The sequence below is a fragment of the Scleropages formosus genome, chromosome 8, assembly GCF_900964775.1.
Source record: "Scleropages formosus chromosome 8, fSclFor1.1, whole genome shotgun sequence".
Taxonomy (NCBI): domain Eukaryota; kingdom Metazoa; phylum Chordata; class Actinopteri; order Osteoglossiformes; family Osteoglossidae; genus Scleropages; species Scleropages formosus.
Genome location: NC_041813.1, coordinates 4,262,414 through 4,282,496, shown reverse-complemented (window position 1 = coordinate 4,282,496; position 20,083 = coordinate 4,262,414). Strand labels below are relative to the sequence as shown.

Here is a 20,083-nt window from a genome sequence, read left to right as displayed (position 1 = left end):
GAACGCGATTGGACCGTTTGTTAAAGCAGCAGGAAAAATCTGCATGTAGGTCAGCCCTAATTATAGATATTTGTTGCAGTTTATCCTGCTTTAATGACTACATGGGAGACACACAAAAGCCTTTAATTCGGCCTGATAAGAAAAGTAATAAAACCACACTGCCATTGTGTTTTCGATTTTGAAGAAATCCCAGCGACCCTTTTCTAAGCACGGCAGAAATGTTTGAAATCCAAATGTTGAATTTTTTTCTTGTTGAGTTTTCATATCAATATAATTGCTTTCTTTCCCTCAGAATCCTTATTTCTAATGGAAAACCATCCAATAAAGCTGACGAATTAAAACCAAAACATAGACATCAGAGAACGATATACACAAGGACGTGGAATTTTTGAAAAATACAAAATTGTGTATTATTTCCTCATCAACCCATCAAAGGAATTAAGAGAGAGAAACTGAACGGTTAACAGAAACTACTCTTACAAAAAATCTGCAATTATTTCAGTTTTCACTAATAGTATTTTATTTCTTCGACTGTTATTTTTCCCATCCCACAGGCAACCAATACACAGCTGGAATACAACTGAACATTTTAGTTATGCTAATAGTCACTGAATTTCATTCTGAACTTAACAGAGACAACAGAGGGACAGAAGGAAAGCTATGACAAAATAAGTACAGACAGTGCACTTGGGGGCACGTTGTGAACCGGTCTCCCTTTACATTTGCGTTAATTCATTTAGCCAACGCTTTTATCCAAAGCAACGTACAATGTTACAACGTCGCAGAGCACAGCGAATAGCGCTGCTGTCTCACGGCACCTGCGTTGTGCAAGAGGAGGGGGGTTCAATCCCCGCTCAGTCTGTGTGGGTTTCCTCTGGGTGCTCTGGTTTCCTCCCACAGGCCAAAGACATGCTGTTCAGGCTCACCCATAGTGTGTGAGTGACAGAGAGAGAGAGTGTGTGTGTGTGTTCCACTGATGTATGGATGAGTGACCCGGTGTAAGTAGTGTATCTAGCGGTGTAAGTCACCGCGGTGAATAAGGTGTGTGGGCTGGTAACACTACATGGAGTTCGTTGGAAGTCGCTTTGGAGAAAAGTGTGTGCTAAGCAAATAAGTGTAAAGTAACAATTACTACAAGTTTACAATTATTTACCCATTTATACACCTGGCGAATGTTACTGGAGCAGTTTTAGGGTAAGTACCTAGCTCAAGTGTACTACAGCTGGCGGGGATCGAATCCGCAACCTTTGGGTCCAAAAGCAGCAGCTCTAACCGCTACATTGCCAGCTGTCCCCTTTATGATGGTCAATGATGGAAGCAAAGCAGAAAAGTGGATAATAAGAGCAGCCATCACAATATGTGCAAAGGAAACACGTCACCTGGCTGCCAACTCCACCCGTGCCAAGCTGGAAGAAGATTCACGTGACCATCCTGAAAAATACATTAACTACTTCTTTATCATAGGACATTCAAACTTACACAGATGAAACTGGCACAGAACACTTGCGCAATAAGATACCTCTCATTTCAACTTTTTAATGCCCTGAGCTACATTTAAGAATCTTTTCATTGTTATCGGAGGACAAGTCAACATTAAAAAGCACAGTTGTGCTTTACACTTTTTCCTTTTGTTTTTTTTTACTGATGCCGATAATGACTTTGAGCGCTTATAATTTCATCAGCAAATAGAGCTGGATATTTCTGTGAAGTCCCGTACATGTCCTGGGTATCAGCTGGAAACCTTTCGAGATTTGAACTGGCTTGAGAGAGTCCGAATCCTAAACTGACATGTTAAGCAGGCCACGACAACATAAGTGTGTTAATCCACAAGAGGAAACTCAGGCTTCATACCTACACACGAGGTTACAAATGTACCCACATCACACCCACGCCTATTGAAATGAATGGGGTAGCTTGACTGCAGACTGAGCATTTGTTAAAAAAAAATAAATAAATAAAAAAATAAATAAGGATATTTACCCTACAGAATAATTACACAGATTGCATCTGTCTACCAGAATAACTTGGAGACCAGGATCTTATTTATGCCCATATGAGAAGCGAGATGCTGCTTGTATGCCTCCCGTGTGCCACCCTAATTAAGTGTGATATGTTTAATGAGTGTTAATGCAGTAAGCAAAATTAACCTGACATCCTGTTATAATATCAAATAAAGGGAGGAACGCACAGATGCCGCAGAGGATTCCGTTCAGGAATAAGCGGTGGAACCTCGCAAGTGGGCGGCACAAGGAAAAGGTGATGGGACTTCGGGTCGGACTCCTGTCCCTCTGACTCGCTTTTCCGACGACACCCTTTCGCAGGCTTTGCTAAGCACTTGCGGGTTACCTGCATGCAAGCGAGTAACGGGGACCGAAGACGTAGCACGTCTGCGATACGTACTCGTGCCGCCATCAGGCCGGATAGCGCAGCCGAGCCGAGGGGCGGACGCATCGCGGTCACGGTCAGCCGATGACCTCTCCGGGCCGGTCGCCGTCTTTCTCCTGCCTTAAGCGTGGAACAAATTATAGCAATGCCTCAACCTTTAACAAAGAGCATGAGGCGACTATCGGACCCTCGCTTACCTTCTCTTTATCTACCCAAGTATTATTTATATGCAATAATAAATGTCATAATTGAAAAAAGAAATATATTTATATATCCTTCCGGCTGATTTTCGGTATACATTTGGGCTATCAGAGCGGTATGTTTTCATTCCCACTAATGGCGTCCATCATTTTCAATTTATTTTCATTTTCCTTGATTACCTATCATTTATCTCTAACAGATGTTAGCTGAACTGTCCGACGGTGAAATGGATATATGCAGAAATAAAACCATCAAACTGTCACACTTGACTGAGGTTAATCTTAGAGCTCCTCGATATTTTTCTTTGCCATGGCTCTGTGTGTGTGTGTGTGCGTATGTATCCGAATCACAAGGAGAATCAGTTTAATGTTTTTGAAAAGGGAGCAAGCGAGAAGCTCTATTTGCCGTCAAAGGCAGAAAAAACACGTTCCTGTCACCCCTTTCATTGACAACCTTGACCAACGAGACAAAGGAACAAGTGTGTTTTGTCATAAGCTTTATTTATCTTCTAACCCCATCACTCAGCGTGTCCACACTGCTTGCACCATGGCCTTCCATTATTCATGTTTGCGAGACCAGAATGGCAGATTTATTTAAAGGCGAGTGGGCGATCCATCAAGCCACACAAAGAGATGGTCTTATTTTTCAGGAAAGTTAAAAAAAAAAAAAAAAAAAAAAAAAAAAATCGAAATACAAAAATTTAAAACAGGTCTGACACTTTACAGAATTATGGCATCCGCCAGTGAGCCGCTAACCACGATTTTGACAGATCTCACCCCGGATAATGCCGGAGCCTCCGATTTGTAACGAAGGCACAATTGCAGAGCTCGCCCCGCGCTAGCCTTGCCACCCACATGACGCCCACCTATCTCTGGGACAGCTTCATGGATGGCAGGCTGTCCATCAGCAGCACGTTAAGGACAAGCCGAACGATGCCGGCTTCATTACAAGGAGCCGACACTTCATTACAACCTGTCAGCTTGGCGCGAACTGTACTCCTCCACTTCCTCGCAGAGAGAAAATAAAGCAACATAAAGGCGAAGTGGGATGGAAGTGGAACGGAAGCTTTGTAATGGAAATACTGCGTTTGGGGGACGGTAAGCATGTTCCTGCTGCTTTCTTTCACCTTTGGTAACGTCGTCCCTCCCAGCGTACTCTTACCTGTAAACCGTCCCTCACCCAGGCCCATTATGGTTCTCTCTCCTCCCGTCTGGGCTTTTGATACATTCCTCTCATATCCGCGCCGAGGTCCGCTTTCACGCGTTATTCTCCCGGCACCATCACCGCCCCTGGACAGGCTCCCCCTCTCCCCCCGGACCCGCACTCACCGGGTAAATGCCTCCTCCCTGTCCTCTCAGCAGGCAGAAGTGCTCCAGGGTTCCTTACTGCGAGGAGGGCAACAAGAGGGGGAGCCATTACTCCCTGCCAGAAACACACCAAGGAATGGTGCTTTGGGGAGGGCGTCGAGAGGTCGCCGTCAGCGTGGAGTAGCGAGGCAGAGCGAACCAGGCTAGCCACTGCTTGGAGATGATGGCAACGCGCAGTTGCGACTCTTAAATTTACACATCGGTCCGATTAAAGCCGAGCTGCGACGCCTCCCCGCAAGGCGACAGGCCGGAGGAGAAACAGACGCAAAAACACACTGTATGTCAAGCAAAGTGCTCCTTGCGAGGAACCACGTAATTTCGAATCAAACGTAACCCCCGATTTCTCAGGTTCCCGTAACCTCTCCTTCGCTCTACTAATCTTTATCGTTTTAGTCCAAGTTCAGTTTTTCCAGTTATTTCTATGGCTGCCATGCTCTACCCCCCAGCTCATCAGAACTTTACATGCTAGAACAATCAAATACAGGCGGTCCTTGACTTACGATTTCTTTCCGCTTTACGACGGTGAGCTGGCAACAGACATTCAGTAGAAATCACACTTTGAATTGTGAACTTCGATTTTTTTTTTCTTTCCCGGACAAGCGATACTCTCTCTCGTGATGCCGGGCAGCGGCAGCGATCCGCGTCTCCCGGTCTGTCACGCAGAGGTGTGCGTTAACTTCGTTTAGACTTGTGATGGGTTTCGCAGAATGTGGCCCCATCGTAAATCAGGGACCACCTGTACACGTGTTGCGTAATCTTCCATTCCACAATGCTGCCTTCTTATAGCTACCTGTTACGCCACCGTCTACACTACAGATGACCAGAGTAAACCACAATCCATACAGGTGACCTGCCACTTGTAGGTGCACAGCCTGGACCTGTGAGGTGTTTAAACAGCATCCTGCTGCTGAATTAATCAACGATGTCGCCCAGAACGATGTCAGTATGAGCTGAGGTACTTGGCACATGTCCTGGATGAAGGTCTGAACGGGGGCTCCTCACTACCTGTCCTCTCCCCTGTCTTCTACAAACAGACCAAACAGAGCAGCTTCCCCCCCCCCCCACCGCGATGAAATTCATCTCACGACTCTGAAAGAACTTGACATTTTATGATTTTGAGCCCTATGCCCTACCTCAAATATTACCTGACATTTACATATTCACCATGTGGTTCTGTATAAACCACTGGACCATGACTTTTTTTTTTTGTTTGCAGCATGAAAATGAAATAAAGAATGTATTTCCCACTGTGGTAAGAGAACGTTCCATGAACACATCTCAAAAATGTGCTCATTTGTGCATGCAAAAACATGCAGCAGGTATGCGGTTTCTGAGTGTGAAAAACACAACGGAAAACTCGTGTTTCCTTTGATCAAAGCTCCGAACTGCCACGGTTCAATAAAAAGTGTGCGACATCGGTAGATTTCTTTCTGCTTCAAATGATCTATTTTATTTTTTCAACAACCTGCCCAAAACATGAGAAAAAAAAAGATGCGGTTATGCTTCAGATGAATTACTGAATTCGGTAACATTAAAAATTTTGTTCCTTGTGCAGACGTTGCCTTTACAGTTTACTAACTAGGTCTCTTTAATCGTCATTGACTTGCTCATAAAATGTGTCATCATTACGATACCGTGGTTGTCACACTTTCGTAGTAAAATACTGGCACTTGCTTGAATATATTTGTCAGAAAAAAAAGTAAAAAGCATGATCACCGAAATATACACACACACTGTCTGAGGCCGCCTGTCCCAAGCGGGGTCGCGGCGAGCCGGAGCCTAACCCGGCAACACGGGGCGCAAGGCCAGAGAAGGAGGGGACCCACCCAGAACCCACCCAGGACGCGAACCCCAGACCCACCAGAGATCAGGCACAGGCCAAACCCGCTGCGCCACCACATGCCCCATTACCAAAATAAATCATTTTTATTCTAAAGCAAAACTCTACATTTTGCTCAAGACATATAGCGCTACACAATTTGTGCACTGATGATGTCACCTCGACTGGTGATGAAACGTTTGCAATCTAAATGCCAAGCTCGGCGAACTGCTGAACACCGACACACACATTTTCGGAACCGCCTGTCCCATATGAGGTCACGGGGAACCGGAGCCTACCCGGTAACACAGGGCGTAAGGCCGGAAGGGGAGGGGACACACCCGAGAGGATGCCAGTCCGTCGCAAGGCACCCCAAGCGGGACTCGAACCCCAGACCCACCCGAGAGCAGGACTGCGGTCCAACCCACTGCGCCACCGCACCCCACTGCTGAACACCTCAGTGCTATTCCTATAGACATATAGTGCTATACCTTCAATATGTTTGAACTATCTAAATTATTGTTGGCACATCCTTCTCCCATGTAGGACTCAGTTAAATTGCCCCATTTATGACTTCTTGCTCCTTATATATGCCCGAGATCGATATTCTTAGAAGATAGGAAGCGTTAAACCTCAGCAGAAGCGAGACAGAATGTCCTTTTTTATTTTTTTAGAATACGGTTGAATGAGTCATACGAGCTTCATCCATTTATCAAGCACCTATGATCAAGCAATAGTGGATATATTTATAATCTACACTAAATCTGCAAATCATAACCCAGTGATTGGCAGTTAATCACCCGGTATCACGGCTCCTCTCGTCTCAAACTCCACATTTCCCTGTTGTTTTCTTCCCTCTTTCTCACACTCCCGTTCAGATTTTTGGCAATGAGACCAAGCCTAATGCAAGACAGATCTGAAAGAAAGACAGAGAGGTGGCTGAATGAGGCGGTCGGCTTCTACGGGGATTTGTATTTAGATGGACCGGCTCAGAGATGAGATGACCTACAGACAGGCAAGGGAGGAACGATGTACTGACATGCGATATACAAGCTGATAAGACTGACATGAGGAGGACGGATTGATTCCTTAACTCTGCAGTCGCTTATCATGATCCAACAGAGTATTATCTTGCAGAGCACAATAAACACCTCATTTTGCAAAAAGCACGCCATCGATTTTGAAGAGATGGGCTGATATATTGTCTGCGGTTGGACTTAATTGCATAAAATGAAAACGGGCTTAGCCTGACCCAAGGTCAAAATTTACAGAGCCATAAAAACATTTTAACGGATATGGACAGAGGCTGAGTTAGAAGGCCAGGCTCAAAGACGTGAAAGAAAGTGGATGAAAAGCAGGTAGAGCCCCAATTAAAAATTATCCGGCACTTTTCTCGTTGTGCCATATATACATGCATAGCTGGAGCATGCTGTACATTGCGTCCACCGCTTCTTTCTATTGTATTTGTATACTAGCTAAATCCTTCGAGCGAAGGTGCTGAAAAAGCACTTGTGCAGTAGCTGTGGAATGCAGCAGCTACCCAAGTGGACCGTTGAGTCGAGAGACGTGCATTTCATTTAAGAGATGGTCAGATGGGCGCTTTCATAACCAATGATATCAATATGTAATGAATAAATACTGATGTTCATTAATTATTTATAAAGACAGATTTAAGGAGTAAACACATACTGGTGTCCCATCCAGGATGTACCCCCTCAACCATGTACCCAACGCTTCTATGATAGGCTCCAGACCCCAAGACCCTGATCAGGATGAGCAGTTATCGAAAACGGATGGACAGATGGATACGCACGCTCAGGTTAGACGACATACGTATTCTGTGCTTAAATGTATTACGTACGTTCTGCTTCATTTGATATCGTGGACAAATGAAAGGCATTACGATACATTTCAAAAATTTTTAACGCACTGGGTGTACTGGGTTCAGGGAGCGACCAGGCGTGACGGAGGACGGGGGGACTTACTGAGTGTTTCGTTAAAAACACAAAAGAAATACTGCGACAAACACGTACGAAAACATAAGAAGAAAGAGGTCTCAGCAGCAACCACATCAACTCCAGTACTCTCTCCGCAATATGATGGCTCCTGTCCTTCGTCAGTCCATTAAACACTACGATTCCTGCTACTCACTGTACATGAACGTCTAAGACTACACAGAAAGACACAGTAATGTTAATGATATATAATGAGACCTGAAAGTGAAGTCTCAAACTCTTCAGAATAATGCCTCCATTAAAAAACTGATAATAAAAAAATGGAGCTGGAATCCATTTACTTTTCTATGCACCTGCTCCTCTTGGAGAAGCCAACAGAATTCACAGACTAGTGCATCAGATGTACAAAGCGTTCGCTTCCCCCTCAATCACTGGCAGTTTCTGTGGCAATCTGTAATTATGTTGTGGGATTAGAGCTGCAATTACATCTAATTGTGTGATTTTTTTTTTAACATGGATTACAAGCTCCAGCTGCCATTATGAGCCTGGGAGAATCTGGGAAAACTGTATTTTTCAAGATCAATATTTACAGTTTGGGGAGTAAATGATGGGACTTGCATTTTAAGCTTGGATGAGTCTCAAACACAAGCTTAGAATCGCAGACAGGCAAGGTGCCAACAACTGGAAACGTTCACATTCTGGATCATCACACAAATCCTAGAGCTCTGAAAAACAAGTGGGAGAGAAAGGCAGGCTGCGTTCATTCCTCCAGGGTCTACAATGGCTACTTTATGATGGTGAAACTAGAGCGTTTGCTATGGACTTACTCAACGCCTAAGTATAAAAGCTAATGCGCACATAGCAAGGGACTCAAAGGACAGTCATTGCCAACGATTATCCTGTGACGTTACTGAATATATATGTCGTCAGTTCTTCCTTGTACACACGATTGTATTACATGAAACCGGATGTTATCTTATTAATATAACCGTTGAGGAAAAAAAAGAAAAAAAAGAAGATAGGAAATGAGGACAGGCTTGATGGTACTTTATTTGACCGTCAGAACCCTCCCACAATATTCCAGACTCCATCATTGGCTCATTAAATGTCATTTAACGATCAGCTAATTACCTGCCTTTCATTGATTGGGTCATTTTTTTGTTTGCTTGTTTCATTGCACCGAATTGCCTCGTATTCTCAGAGGGAAGCTTTATTCTATTATTAATTGGTTACTGTAATACAACTTTGAACATGCCGGCAATTAAAATCTCATTCAAAAGGAGGCCCTGAAGCCGTTATCAATCTGCTACGTGCATTGCGATTATTTCCTGAAACTCCATGACATCACTGTCATATTCGTTTACTATTAAAACGCTACGAGAAAAACAGTCATGACGGGAGGTTCGTACAGTTGTATAGCTGGGCAACTGAAGACTCCACATCCCCTAGAAGTATTAACATAGCCTGCAGTTATTTGCATGTATGTGCTTACAGTACAAAATGAGACGTATGTTCTTTCTTCAGTATAACACACTATCGCTTTTAAGGACTTCAGGGAAAAGGAATAAAGCAGAAAAGGCTAGAATCCTGAGCCACTGAGCAAATGCAAATTTTGAGCAAAATTGAGCAAATTTTCACAGCGGAAAAATACGAGAGCTTTTCAAGGCTACGGCTTTAAGCAAAGCCATGCTCTGCCAACCGTTGGCAGACAATGACCTGGTAGGAAGATGGTCTTCAAAGTGTCTGGGGCCTCCTTCTGAGGGAGAAAACCCAGAACATTCTTCCGCAGTCAGACGACACCCCTTAGAGAGACAACGATGACAGCCCCTACCTCACCCGACCCATCTGTCAATTTGGCATCGAAGCAGCATCTCAGGTATGCTCGACAAGATTCAGTCTCTTAGAGTCTCAATTCTGCTGTTGCTGCTTGGCTCCAAACACTTGCTGGTTTAAGCGCCACACTGTCATTTCTTGAACCTTTCATTTTTTTTTCAGCACAGTGGGGAAAAGTGCACTCCGGGCAACATGGGGTCTCCTGTGCTATGAAAACAACACTTGAGGAGGGCCTTGTGGCAGTCACCCTTACTTCGCGACACTGGAAGGTGAAGCTGATGGAGGCAGGGGGCCTCTCTGCCTTGTTGACCTGCACACAACTCCATTTGCTCAGCTTTGATCGACACCCAAGGCTTCCTTTCGAGCGCAAAACGGCCGTCCGAAACAATGCGCTTGCACTCACGCTCGATTTCAAATTCATAGCTTTGTTAACTTCACAATTTTTACACAGTGCGACTGCTCCAATATCATTTAGTTCAATTATTTAACGTCCACAGGGTTGCGTTTCAGACTTATCGCAAGAAAAAAGAGTAAGGGGACAACACGCAAACTCCACCACGGACCGAGCGGCGATCGAACCCACGTCCTCTTGCACCACCCAGGCACTGTGAGACAGCAGCGCTACTCGCTGTGCCACCCGGATTAGAAAAGATTAATAAATGCAAGAAAAAAAAGAAGAAGAAGAAGAGGAAGAAGAAGAAGAAGAAGAAGAAAAAGGCAAACGTCAAAGCCAACCAACCTGCTGGTGCTCTCTGGGCGTCGGCTGCTTCCCTTGGCGACTGGAGGCCGTCGTTGTGGTGATCTCTACGATGGAGGTGGAAGTTTCCGAACGGTTGGATGTTGCGCTGGACTGTGGCGTGATGGGCGAGGGCGACTCGCCCACCAGACGCACGCTGCCCTCAATCTTGATGTTGGGGTCACCTTCCACGGCCATGTTGAACACTTTGAGCCCGTTGTAGTACAGGCCAGAGAGCTGGCCCTGGAATGGCCGGCTGCGGTCCCTGCCCCCAATCTTTATGGTGGTTTGGCTGTTGAAGATAGTGAGCTGACGGCCTGCGGGAGACAACGTTACATACATACGAGAGTGTTGAACTGCAGACCTCTGCCGCTCCCGGGAATGAGCGGAAAAGAATGATGGCAAATAATCACACTGGGTGAAGGAGACGGATTATTTGCCCGGTGGATAATGAGAGCGATAAATTACCGGTTGCCAGTGCCAGCGCAAGTAATTTATTGCTGTTGAAATGATGAGATGCTTATGGAATGCGGTTTCAAACAAAAAGAAATAATAATAATAATAATAATAATAAAAAAAAAAACATTTAGAATACTCTTAAATCAATGTAATTTTGCTAAAAGGACAATCAATTTCATGATGAAAGATTAAAAAAAAATCCAAGTAATCCTTTTAACTGTTATAGTCTTGTTGGAGAGGCTTTAATTGAAGGCGGTAAAACATATATTCTGATTTATTTTCTCACTTAACAAGGTGTGGGAAACAAATGTATCACGCATTATTCATTTATATATTATTTTTTGCAATATCTATCCACATAAAGTCACATTGAAAAATTATCATGAAATAATTGGTTTTTCTCACATCGCATTCACAATTTACTTACTAAAGGTTACGATGACGAATACTTAGGTATATGTCTTTTCAAACTTTATGTATTCTCTGTGAACTTTTGTTTCACAAATTTTATTTTTTTTTTGTACCAGTACATGCACTTCTTTAAAACTGTTCATTTTTGTTATGCGAGTCAAGTTCTACGTATCATTTGAAAGGCCAAAATATTTTTTTCCATGTTCTAACACTAAGCGATCCGGTATTATAGTGAATTTAAACACATTTTTGGTAACATCATGGTTCTGATTGTCTTTTAGCAAGGTTGGAAAACTGCAAACATCTGCGTTTCATACAGTATGAAATTTAAATATGACTGTTACGTGAAGCACAAAACAGATGGAAATTTATGACACTGATTTTAGCTGAAGAAATTAAAAGAAAAGGCAAACCTTAAATAAAAGCAATAATCATGACACATTTTTTAAATTTGAGATAAAATTAGATTTTTCAGAACAGACATAAAAAGCATGCATCAAAGAATTTGTGTTTTGATTTTTAAAATGCATTTTCTTTCTCTTAATTGCCTCTATATATTTACAATATTTGTTAAAGGGACTCAATTTCTGATGCCAATTAATGTTGCATTCTATTTATGGTAGCTATCAGTTTAAATGGTGCGGTTTTCATGGTCCATAGCAACAAAACAACACAAATATACATATGTATAGATACAGAAATGTACATATATAATAAACTATAAATATATGAAAATGATTTTCTAATTGGACTTTTAGTTGGCCATTTAAATGCTTACTGCAAAGAACAAAATACTATACATAATTAATAGATTTTTGTTAATATTGTTAATATTACTTCAGGAAGTTGAGTTAGACTTATATTTACAGTCCCTTTAACCTGAAGTTAACAGAAAATTTGTATTAAACAGCTAGCATTTCTTAATGAAAGTATACATTATTATGGAAAAGTGTGCACATATTACAAGCTACATTTTGCTGTACTGTTTTAAATGTTTTTGTTTTATTTAGTTTTACTGAACATTTATATTTTTTTTTAGGTTTATTGATGTTACAAGGTATTGCTTGGTTATGTTCAAATTATTTTTATTTGAAGTTTTAATCAATGTTTTTACCTTTGTCGAGTAGCCATTCGTCAACTACTCGACCAAGTCGATATGGGATTCGCTGTCTAGCAATCGCCAGGCGTTCGTTATCATTGTTGCCTTTAAAGTTTAAAGAGACATTTCATTGGTTAAAATCTGTAAGGTCAAAGGTTAAAAGTTAATACTTATAGCTTGAGCTACACAACTGCCACAAGAGTTTTTTTGTAAATTTTGGAAGTTTAAAAACAAAGCTACCTACAACATTTCACTGATCAAACTTTTCATTCAATCATTTATTTTTGATTTTAAGCAAACAAATTATTCCTATATTAATTGAAAATTAGCACGCTGCATTTTCATTTAAGTTAATGAAGTTAAGTTATAAACCAACCCAAAGCACAAATTTAAACATATACATATTCATAGCGTTACAATATAACTCATTTCACTTTTTTCATTTTTTGGCAGATTTTTAAGCTAGTTAAACACTGCTGAAAAGAAACATCTTTTTATTTATTGTTTGTAAAATACATTCAACCTTTTGCACCAAGTTAAAGGTTTATATAAGATCACAAAATTCATACAGAATAGCTTCATCCACCTTCTTTAAGAAAGGGCACTAATTAGCAGGTAGCAGTAAATGAACAGTAAATTCAGCAGCAGAGAAATTGTAAATTTTCAGATTCAAGGCAGAAAACAAATGAAATAGTTAGGTAGCCGAAACAGTACACACAATACAGAATGGATTTCCCGAGTTAAACCGTTAAGGCTTTGACAAAAGCTGGAAATATATATATATAAAAAATAATTTAAAAAAAAAAGAGATTAATTTTAGTTCTTTGTACAGCACTGCACGGAAAAATTCATAATGTTATATTTGTTACTATCTGTACTAAAAAAAGCTGCCATTTATGCTGCTCGCGATTGTATAACATTAGGATGTATAATTGAGTTAATTAAGGTACCCCACTAGCATCCTCCCCTCACGTTACATGAGTTCACCTCTGCACCCTGCAGATTTTAATTCTTGTAAATATGTGCCACATTTTCGCAGCCTCTAAATAATTACAACTTGTACCTCGCTGAGCAAAACACAAGGCGGAACACGAACAAAGCGTTTCTGTTTAATTATACTGTACCTTTCCCTGGCGTGTGAGGAACTTGCTGCGTGTCAATTGAATGAATCTACACTTTCGCTGCTCCGGTACCACTGGAATGCATTCTTTGTACCAGTCGGCAGTTTTATTTCTTTTTTCCCCTATTAAGTGAAGCATTGTGTCTAGACCATGCGGGTGTTTAGCTCGAAAGCGTGCGTCTCCACTGATCTTCATCAAAAGGACAAAGAGGGGTACGGTGACGGGATTTTGTTGGGTACGGAGAAATGCGCCCGCCAGGCCACACCGTGTGTCTTGCTGGAAGTGATTGAAGACTCAAAGGACTTAATGTCGACAGGGACAAACGGACGCGCCTGGGTGAGGGGGTCAGCAAGTTGAGATGAATAACCTTTGCAGGGAGGCAGATTCCCCGCGAAAGTGGCAGGCAGCCCGGGCGCCTTTTCTCCCGCGACATTGTCTCCTGAGATTGAATTCTGGTCTGCTTCATTCTTCCAGCAGATTGACAATGTTTTGTCACATCCAGCCACATTAATTCTGTCTGAGCAGGTAAAGTTCAGGGGAGCAGCAGTGATTTAACGGAAGTCGCGAAACATTGCCGGAGAGAGGTCTCCGCAGCAAATCAGATCCAAATCCTGGCTGGTTGAATCAAGGGTCGCAGCTGAAAACTCCTTTAATCATATCTTTGTGTCTTAGGGGTCAGGCGCTGAAGTGTGGCAATGGCAGGTTTCTGCGCGTACCCCTCTTTTTGTGTACTGTATTGCGGTCGGCAAAGTCTAATTCCATTTTGCTCTCAGAAATGAAAGAGCCGGCCAAGTGGACCGGATGGAAGGGGAGAGTCGGCAAGGGGCGAGGGTTTGATTCATGACGTAATTCTGAGCGTGCGTCAAAGTGGGTCCGTCTAACGCGATGCACATTATTTTCTCTGTAATGGTACTTTATAGGGGCATCGCGCTTTGTATTAACTCTCTATTTTGCGACACTGTATTTACTTCAAAAGCGACACGTTCTCTGGTTCATGCTGGGATTTTAATTACGGAAGCCTAATGGATCCTAAGGAGCACGAGGGCAACAAAATGACGAAGGGAAGGTGGGCGGAAATTCAAAGATGGGCAAGATTGCGTGGCCGCCGGCGTCGCGTCATCTTCTCTGTCGCGTCATCTGTGCGACAACAGCGGCGGCGGAGAGAGAGCAGAGCCCTTTAATTGTCGGGATCGAGGTGGGGCGGATACTGGTATTCCGGCCCCCGGGCTGGGGCAGGAGGAAGAGGGGCCTACAGCTGTCACGGGGAGGGGGCATGCTGAGGACAACCCAGGACGGATCAGTCTTCTCGCTGCTTCTGTTTCACCGATTCCACATATTCATTTATTTATTTATATACTGCTTTATTTATGTCTTCCCCCGCCTCCTTGTTACGTGACTTTGACAGTCAAAATTCTATTTGTATGTTTATGCCTCCAGGATATCTGCTGACAAAAGAGTAATCTTGTTCAGATAATAGGGCTTTAAAAATTGTACAGTCCTTTTTTTATGGCACTGGTAAGTCATGGAAACGCGGAACAAGTCCTGAAAGTTCAGCTAGGAAACAAAAAGAAGAAAGGTGTGTTTGATCCTTCCCTTTCTTGCATATACATACATATGAACGCACCAACGCAGTTGGTCCCCGATTTACGACGGTTCGACTTAGGATTTTTTCGACTTTACGACGGCGAGCTGGCGATAGACATTCAGGAGAAACTGTACTTCGAATTTAGAATTTCGATTTTTTTCTCATGCAAGCGATACGTGGCGCAGTACTCTTGTGATGCTGGGCAGCGGCAGCAACCCTCATCTCCCGGTCTGTCGCGCAGAGGTGTGTGTTAGGTGTATTAAACGCAGTTTGGACTTACGATATTTTCGACTTACGACGGGTTTGGCGGAATGTAACCCCATCGTAAATCGGGGACCACCTGCACACGTGAAAATGCTGAAACGCACGAGCAGCTGCGCGCACGCAAATTAAGGAGCGGCAGCTTAGCTCAAATGTAAATCACAACGTCGTGGGCAGCATCTGCGAGTTTAAGACAGAAGTTCAGCGAAAAAAAAAAAACCGCAGCGAGGGTGACGCCACCAGAAAAAGCAGCTTACGGCACCCCGGGCTCTCAGCATTTCCTCGGCTTTGTTCATAACGTCAGGGTTAATTAAGTGTGAAACACAACCGCAGATGTATATTGATCCCTCCCCATTGCCCCGCCCCATAGCTACCTTACATCGGAAAGAGCCCCCGTTAGGGGAGGGAATGCAGTGATGTCACTGTCCATGCCCTGATCCCTTTCACAAACCCATTCATTTATCCGCTCTCTAGATGGGCTTCCAGACTAAAAAAAAGGAACCTGGGACCAGAAGGAACCTCTTATCTCTCATCCCAGCTGGCGAAGAGAGCTGCATGTAACTCTCGGCTGCCCCGCTGCGCCCTCCCCGCTGTTTGTTTCCCGCTAATAAAGTGGTCTGATAAGGTGACGTTTTTATCGTGTTACAAGAAGCGCGAAGCGCTCCCGATTAAATGAACAAATATGCAAAGCGTGCCATGACTCAAAGGGCAACAGCATAGAAGAGAATAGTAGTGTCGGAGCCCTCAGATACTCGGTCCCGTGTCAACTGCATAGAAAGCAATGAAGCTTTCTATGAATTTGACACAATGTTGCTTCTGATTGGTCACTTAGAAAGTAGACGTTCACAGGCCTAAAAGAGCGAATGCGACGCCAATGTAATGCGTTTGCTGAACCTCTTCATGAAGCCAGTTCAGCTGAGAGCTTCTTCACTTGTATCATGACTCCTAAAATCCCACAGGCCCTGACTGCGGAAGAAAATGCAAACTTTGAGAGGAAGCCTTGTCAAAGAACAACAGATGAAAAAAAGCGGGTGAGATGCGGTCCGTTACCATGGTGTACATGGCATATTCAGCGGCACCCTCACGGGCCGTGTGCCCGTACGCCGTGCTGCCTTGCTTGGCCTTCGCTGTGTCTTTACGATGTCATTAGACCCACTGAGACAACTCCACAGGGTTGGCAGGATGGTACGTGGCAGGATTTCCCATTAGGCGCTGCGGGTACAATGTCTAGAATGTCTAGGGCCGAGGGATGCTTCACGGCATAGAACGGAGGGAAAAATCTCAATTCCAGAACTTCAAGGGGCTTCCCTAAGAAAGTTTCTTCATTCGGCTTCTCCATCGGTCACGTTGTTTACCATTAGAATACTTTAAAGTCGGGGTGCGGTGGCGCAGTGGGTTGGACCACGGTCCTGCTCTCCGGTGGGTCTGGGGTTCGAGTCCCGCTTGGGGTGCCTTGCGACGGACCGGCGTCCCGTCCCGGGTGTGTCCCCTCCCCCTCCGGCCTTACGCCCTGTGTTGCCGGGTTGGCTCCGGTTCCCCCTGACCCCGTATGGGCCAAGCGGTTCCGAAAATGTGTGTGTGTGTGTGTGTGTGTGTGTGTGTACTTTAAAGTCCATCACGTCAGTTAATGTAATTCAATTTGGTGCTTGCCCCTTTTGCACATTTTGGAGTGAAAGTGCCTAGGGCCTATGAAAACCAAATTTCGGCCCTGGGGTGCACGAGTGTCTGTCTGTGCGTGAGTGCGGTTGGGGGGTGGTGGCGCTTCATTGCAGGACTTGCTTTGTACACAGCGTGAGAGCTGGAAATAAAACGGAATGTGAGATGAATAGGCGCCCTGCGCTGGCGTCAGTGTCCGTCTTGTGCTCAGGATGCCAGTAATTGGGCTAATGGCGACTAATGGCGGCTAAGTATGTGAATTGTGACTTTTTAATGAGATTACAGGCGGTCGAGGGTTGGGGGGGGGGGGGGATCAGCCAGAGTTCCTCTGTAATTGTTCCTGGTTTCTCATGATGCGCCACACCAAAGGGCACAAACCGCTGTCCCCTCACTCTACTAATCTCCCTCCCTGTCCGTCAGCATCATCTCTGCGATTACTGCGATTGGAACTGTATCCCGGAGGTCCCCTCTTTGATGGCTGATGGAGCGCTGTCTTCCACCTTGAAACACTGATGTTTGTTCAGTGGAGCAATGGTTAGGCTGGACAGTAGATGGTTGGGGAGAGGGTAAGGTTGGATAACCGCAAGCAGAAAAAATGGCCTTTTAAAATGATAGCTTGACATGTTCGCCCAGGTCTAGCCGTTGCCCATGAACAACAGAGAGAGGAGGGGATGCAGACAGACTTGGTCACTGAGCGGTTACCATGGCAACCGCAGGAAGGTGCCCCTGCCTGAAGCCAAGCAGACCAGGTGTGCAGAGGCAGAGGACAACTACAGCATGCTGGAAGAGGGCAGAATGAAATCACGGCCATTACAGAATCTCCCAGCCCACACATTTTAGCATTTAACAATTAAAAATATTATTTACTCGAGTATTTACTAAAGGGTCTTAATCCCTTATCAACTGATGCCAGTTTACTCTCGTTTTCCTTGTGTTATTCCCTGTTAATCCCTGCCAATTTATTTCTTGAGCATGTTATAATACACAATTTGTGAATTCTTCCAGTGTCAGGACACAAAAGAGCAATTTGTCTTTTTGTCCTGTGTTAGTCTCATTTTGACTTAGAGTTACCTACATTATTCCAGTTTTAACCTGCAACACAATCAATGGAGTGACACATTAATTACTACTACTATTATTATTATTATTATTATTATTATTATTGTGTCACTACTGACATTTACACTACTGATTAAATTATTTATAAGAGGACCTCTCCTATCCTGGCAATCTTCAGAATACAAAATCTCTGCATTCCCCTAAGAGTAATCATAAACGGAACACAGTCTGCAGTAAAGACAGTGCAAACTGCATTAGAAAGAAAAAAGAAAAAAATTGTTAACAGCAGAGGTACTTCATGCCACTGAGAGAATGAGCAATATCGAAATCAGCGTTCAACTATTTTGTGACAAGATATAAAATATAAAAATATGTAATTACTTGAAAGGCAACACATTCTTATCGTTTTCTCTCTCCTCTCTTCTCGTTTCAAATTTAAATTCATTTGGGTTTATCGGCACTGTTCTGAGAAGCCAAGTCAATCAAGTCGTGATTAGAAGAAGATGGTCACAACTAACTCCCCCCCCCCCCCCCCCCACACCCCAAACCCCATCTTTTTTTTCTTCTCGGAGAACTTTTTAACAAGTCTGGTATTTTCTTTTCTGAAGCCATTTACAGAACATCAGAATTATAGATAACGGGCATGTACTCGCATGGAAGGATGAAAAGTCTTTTACCAGGGCTGGAGTAGCAAGAAAATGGACTAACACTGGAAGATCACAGCTTCAAGGATACTTATACACAATCCCAAACTTTGACACAATAAAGAATAAAACGACAACGACAACGACAATAATAATAATTATAATATTAGTACGTGCTTTGAAATACTGATGATGGCACTTACGCTAATCGTACATTAAAACAATTAAATACGTAACACTTTGAATCTCCGGTCACGGCCAACCTCTGTTTCTACACAGAAAAGTACCTTCATTCTAGAGTCCATTTAAAACCGAGGTCCATTTTCCGCACTAAGAGCATGAGAAGTTCTTTCTTTTACCTTTTCTGCTCGTGAATTTAATTTTGCATTGAGAGTGAATGAAAGGCTATAATTAGTGATTAGTGAAATTAGTAATCTTAGTGAAAGACTATAATTACTTCAGCTCACAAAATCAGAACCTGCGGCTCGAAAATAATTATAAGACTGACCGACCTTTAACTAAATGAATCATTTTGATTTTGGAACTTTTCTGAGAAAAATTTATTTTAATATTGATCAAAAAGGGGTTGCTAACTCACCCCGGAAAGATTCTTACGTGCGATTGTACAAGTTTACGTACATTTTTCGGTTTACAAACTGCATTTCCCTTGATGCCTGTGTAATACACGGACCAAGTATAGAGCGCGTTTCATATACTCATTTAGCCCAAAGTAATTAAACAGCTCGCACTGTTTGTCATAAAAACAGACAGAACATTAAATAAGTCAAAAGGAAAGGGAATAAATATTTAATGAACGAACGCTAACTAAATATTTACCGGGGAAGCGGAGGCCACTTTCGTAAGTCGATATTAGCTTTTCTGCAACAGGTACATACCACGTTTGAGGACGGTGACAAAAGTCTCCTGAAAAGGAGATGGCCGCTCTTTCCCCGGGACAAAGAGTGACGCTCGCAACACCACCCGATGAGTGACGGGGTGTTAGTGTGACGATGCAGACGTGTGTCCGCATGCACGCGCATCCGTGTTTGCGTGTCACTTAGGCGCTTAACCCCGAGGTGAAGTCCTCCATGTAGAATGCACGTCAGAACCCATTAATCCCTTTTCATGCCTGAGGCAAGCCGCTGCAATTGAATGCCTGGCATAAAATCCTTTGTTATTTACCTAGTTTTCATTTTTGGTAAAGTAACGTACTTGTTGTGATCAAAAAAAGGTCATCACGCATTATGGAAGAGAACTGGGTCTAGGAAGCGGTAGGGGGAAATGCTGGTCTGAATGTACTGACCAGGAGTTCATCTTGTTACAGAGTCAACCATCAGCCATCAAGCACAAGGAGGACCCCTTTCATGGTAATGTTTACCACACTTGCATTCCGCAATCAAACATATCCCCGCCCCTCAGTAGGGGGCACGTATGTGCGTTAACAGCCTGAGCGATACGTGCTCAACTTTTGCAAAAACGACCGAGGATCTTG

General features: G+C 43.4%; 1 protein-coding gene across 22 annotated transcripts in view; it reads right to left on the bottom strand.

The window, feature by feature from the left end:
• Positions 1-20,083, bottom strand: part of nrxn1a (neurexin 1a) — a 330,335-nt gene that overhangs the window by 41,509 nt on the left and 268,743 nt on the right. For 13 of the 22 annotated variants that reach the window (XM_029254386.1, XM_029254388.1, XM_029254393.1 and 10 more), the window contains 2 exons: positions 12,281-12,370; positions 10,300-10,613 (listed from right to left, as the gene is read on the bottom strand). In XM_029254386.1, coding sequence (XP_029110219.1) covers positions 10,300-10,613; positions 12,281-12,370 — 404 coding nt within the window. The remainder of the gene's footprint in view (positions 1-10,299; positions 10,614-12,280; positions 12,371-20,083) is intronic. The other 9 variants (XM_029254396.1, XM_029254397.1, XM_029254398.1 and 6 more) reach the window with 1 other exon arrangement.